Source organism: Thermobia domestica, chromosome 14 (genome assembly GCF_964235325.1).
Source record: "Thermobia domestica chromosome 14, izTheDome1.hap1.1, whole genome shotgun sequence".
In the NCBI taxonomy this organism is placed as follows: Eukaryota; Metazoa; Arthropoda; class Insecta; order Zygentoma; family Lepismatidae; genus Thermobia; species Thermobia domestica.
This window is the reverse complement of record NC_137467.1, coordinates 26,219,141-26,223,290: the sequence shown is the minus strand read 5'-3', so window position 1 is coordinate 26,223,290 and position 4,150 is coordinate 26,219,141. Positions and strand designations below refer to the sequence as shown.

Below are 4,150 nucleotides of genomic sequence, written 5' to 3'. Positions count from 1 at the left end.
AAAAAGAAGCTGAAATCAATTGCCCTTAGAGCTATTTTGAAGGACAACTTCTTGCAAGTAAATTAGCACGACTAATCTTGTTGTTAAAGAATAATCAAGGAAAGCTTCAAACTCCATCTTGGGCTCTCCTGAAACCTTTAAGAGCTTTTGTTTTTATGTACCTTGTTAGGGTAAATCGTATTTCATAGTATCATTTATATACTTAGAAACTATGGGCCTTATGCAGAGTCGTTTTGACGTGTGATTAGGGCCATATTAAAGAGGTTGACTAACATATGTTTCCTGCAGTAGTCAGGCTTTTAGTATAACTCTAATCATATGTCAAAACGACTTTGAATAAGGCGGTATGAAGATAAGGTAAGCAGAAGTTAGTCCTACCAATAAATTATCTCTCTACTTTTAGTGTTCAGACTGTGGACCTGACCATTACCAACATTTGTCAAAAAACGAATGTTAGAACCATTTAGCTCTCAAACTAGGCTAGAAAACTCGTTTATTATTGTTTCGTTAACCTGGTTGATTTATGAACGAAACGTTCATAACTTAGTAGTGAACGCAGAAGTTAATCAAGAATGGGTTTAGGCTCCCAAGTTCATGTAACTTCAAGTGAATGTACACACATATATGAATCCGGTAAATGTTTAATTTTGCTTTGCTTAATGTCTTGGTGAAGGCCACCTTACGTACGCCACTAACACTCTCAGGGAATGTTACGACCCGTAGCACTCTTCTAATGATAACATTAATAAATATGTATAGATTGATATGGAAAATAGTACTGATGATGTTTTCTTGTACTGCCAGATCTAAACATCTATGTTATGAAGTTTTGTGGCCAGACATATATAAACATGGTTTTATATACAGGTCGCATGCAATACACGGAGAAGCCATTAAAATGGGTGTATTCTCAATTATAGAGAAGGAATTTTGTAAAAATAGAAAGGTAAATACAAAAAACCTTCGGAAAATACATGTTTAATTGCATTCTATTTTGCATGTTATCATTGAAATATTTAGTGAGTAAACTACGTTTTATTTAGTTCCAGAAGTTATAATATAATGAACTTAGATGAAAATAGACGTTAGGAAGGTGTTCAAAAAGTTTTGCACAGTGGTCTCAATTTTTTTTATTTTCCGCAGAAGGAGAATGAAATTTTTTGTGAAAATACTTTGAACATTTAGCTAAACGCTGAACCTACTCAATGTTGCCTCCATCACCTGTGACGCATCTGGTTCAACGTTCTTTCCATGATGTAAATGCACTTTGGTAAAGTTCTGGAGATTGACTTTAACACCATCGCTAGAAACAGGAAATAATGTCTTTCCCACTATCAAATTTTTACCGCGCAGGTGGGCCTTCAGACGTATTTTGCTCTTAGGTTCGCACAAAAACAACCATGTTTTATGCTGGTTAATGACGCCATGAAAACAGTTTCTACTCTTCAGTAAAAGTCATCATGAGACCCTCGAACACATCCTTCCTCATCTTTTTCATTTCTCTTGTCAATAAACCAGGCATCCAACTTGCACAGACTTTTCTGTACCCTAGTGACTCTAGCACTGATACCACACTACCCAATGACAAACCAGTCATTTCAGTAAGCTGTCGTGTCGTTACACATCTGTCATTTTGGATGATTTGGTTAATGGTCTTCTTATTCGCATCACTCACTATCGTCGATGGTCTACCGGATCGTGGATTATCCAGTAGAGAGAAATCCCCTTCTTTAAACCTTTGCAACCACCGTTGGATACTGCTGCGATCCAATGTGTCCTCCCGATAAACAGGGAGTAACTTCCTTTGAATCGATGTGGCAGAGTCATCACCGGTCTTGTAGAGGAACTCCATCACCGACCGTTGTCGCAACCTTACATCTACTTCACGGTCAATTATGGCTCACCTGTAAATAAAAGAAAATAATTTTATATACCAATTTATAGCTAGATGGTCCAAGTATGTTCACAAAAAATTTCATTCTCCTCCTGCGACAAATAAAAAAAAAAAATAGAGACCACTGTGCAAAACTTTTTAAACCCACTTTTTATTTTCTCAGGAGACAGGTATTTACAGACTGGATAACTGACAGCTGGCACCACGATAACAGAAACGTCTGGATGTTCATGGTGACTACGTCAAAAAATAACTGTTGAATGTACTTGATATCATATCAATCACAACAATTTTTTTCTGCTATCATTTTATTTCTATTTTTAAATATCTTTTCGACATTAGACATATATAAAAATTGATTGTAAGGGTCTGTATGTTTCAGCATAACTCTAGAAAGCTAGGAGCAATTTTATCCAAACTTAGTTTAAATATTACAATCTGGAAAGCAGTATCGTCGTGGTTAGTAATGGAGAGTGAGAGACAGACAGACAGGGAGAGTGAGAGAGAGAGAGAGAGAGAGAAAGAGAGACATAAAATAATAAAAAAGGATCGATATTAATGTCGAATCCATAGTTTTTAGGGTCCATGAGATCATTGGTGACAGTTCTAATGCCTTTTAAGTCCAAGTTCAATCCCAGAGTTAGGATAAGTTCTCTTTGTTCACCTAAGAGTAGTGGGAGTGGGGTCATATAAAAATGATCGATATAGCTTGATATTTGTGTCAGATCGTCGGTGAAGGGGCGAAGTGGCGTAACTTGAAAAATTACGTTTTTGAGTTATGACTACCATTCATATATGACTAACCACCTCTGTTACCTGTCAAAATTTCTTGGCAGAATTCCCACTGGTTCCGGAGATAAAGCACCTAGCACTTGGCGTATCTTGAAATTTTCGATATAAAAAAAATCTGCGAAGGGGCGTAAGTAAGATAAGCCCGTTCGCCATTTTTTTTGTTTCTTCAGTAGCTGCTAAGAAATAAAACCGCGTACGGGCGTAAGCTTATATTGGTAAAGTCTTTGCCGGCAAGAAAGATAAAACAAAAATATTTTTCAAGCTTTGTTGACAATCTGCCAAGGTTTCTTTTGTTTAAAAGTGCGGAAAGAATTCAATCAAAGTAACAATAGAATATTTACGTAGTGGTTTCCTTCAGTTTTCTGTACTGATGTATGATCGTATTCCAGTTTTCTTAACTTAGAACATAGAATAATAGCATTGTGCAGCTGGCTTTTGTTGGAGGAAGTTGTTACCAAGATGGATGTGCTAGTAGAGTGGGATACTGGAGGACTGAATGTTGTAGCAGATAAGGAATTGGTGTGTGTTTCAGGGAAGGAAATTACTGTTGATTGTCGTGTGAAAATGTATTGGTTACCGGATAGGAAGAGGTATTGTGGAATAGTGAAAGACACAGTGTGTTCCGACGTGTCAATGAGGAAAAATGTAACTGCAACAAGTGGTGACACTGGAAGTGAGAATTCTGAAGATGATGTTCCCCTTATACAATTAATACAAGGAAAGAAAGTAAACGAAAATTTAAGTTTAAATCCCACTGATATTCTATATTGTGATGGGGACGACTCTGACCTTGATCCAACATATAAAGGGAGTGTGAAGTACGAGGTTGTGAACGGGAAGTGTTCAGTGCATGTCCGTTGTGCAGTATGTTGTTGTGCTGGAGACATTTCGACAAACCATTGAATTGTGAAAATCAGCATGAACTCTTTGAACATTCGTGTAATGTGAAGACACAAGTGAGAGAGAAATGCGGAGGTGATGTAAATGTGGATTCACAGCCAGAAAGTTACGAAAAGGAAGGATCTCCTAGAGAAGAGGAGCATTTATTGAGTGAAGAAAAAGGTTGTCGGAAGAGAAAGAGAAGTATTGCCAAGGATTTACGAAGCAAGGGTGAATCGTATGTTAGCCCATACACAAAAAAGTTAGTTCCGGGAAGAAATGTGAAAGCAAGATGTGAAAAGTTTGGTAAAGAATGCTTTAAAATCACAGATGCAGAAAGACAAAAAAATTTTCAGGACTTTATGCGAGTAGTGACCAACTTCAGCGAGAATTTATCAACAGGTATGTAAAGATTTCTGACGTTAAACACAAAACTACGCAAAATGAAGAATCTCGAAGATCAAAAACAAATTATTACTTTTTACCAAAGAAGGAAGAAAAAGTGTCCGTGTGTAAAACCATGTTTTTAAACACAATTTCAGTATCAGAGAAAACTGTGCGAACTGCTCTAGCTAAAAGAAGAGA

The 4,150-nt window shown here is 36.8% G+C and overlaps 1 protein-coding gene across 1 annotated transcript; it reads right to left on the bottom strand.

Annotated features, from left to right (window-relative positions):
• Positions 1-1,438: 1,438 nt before the first annotated feature.
• LOC145669757 (protein GVQW3-like) lies at positions 1,439-1,852 on the bottom strand. Its single transcript, XM_081738094.1, has one exon. The coding sequence runs from the start codon at positions 1,850-1,852 to the stop codon at positions 1,439-1,441; it is 414 nt and encodes a 137-aa protein (XP_081594220.1).
• Positions 1,853-4,150: the final 2,298 nt, after the last annotated feature.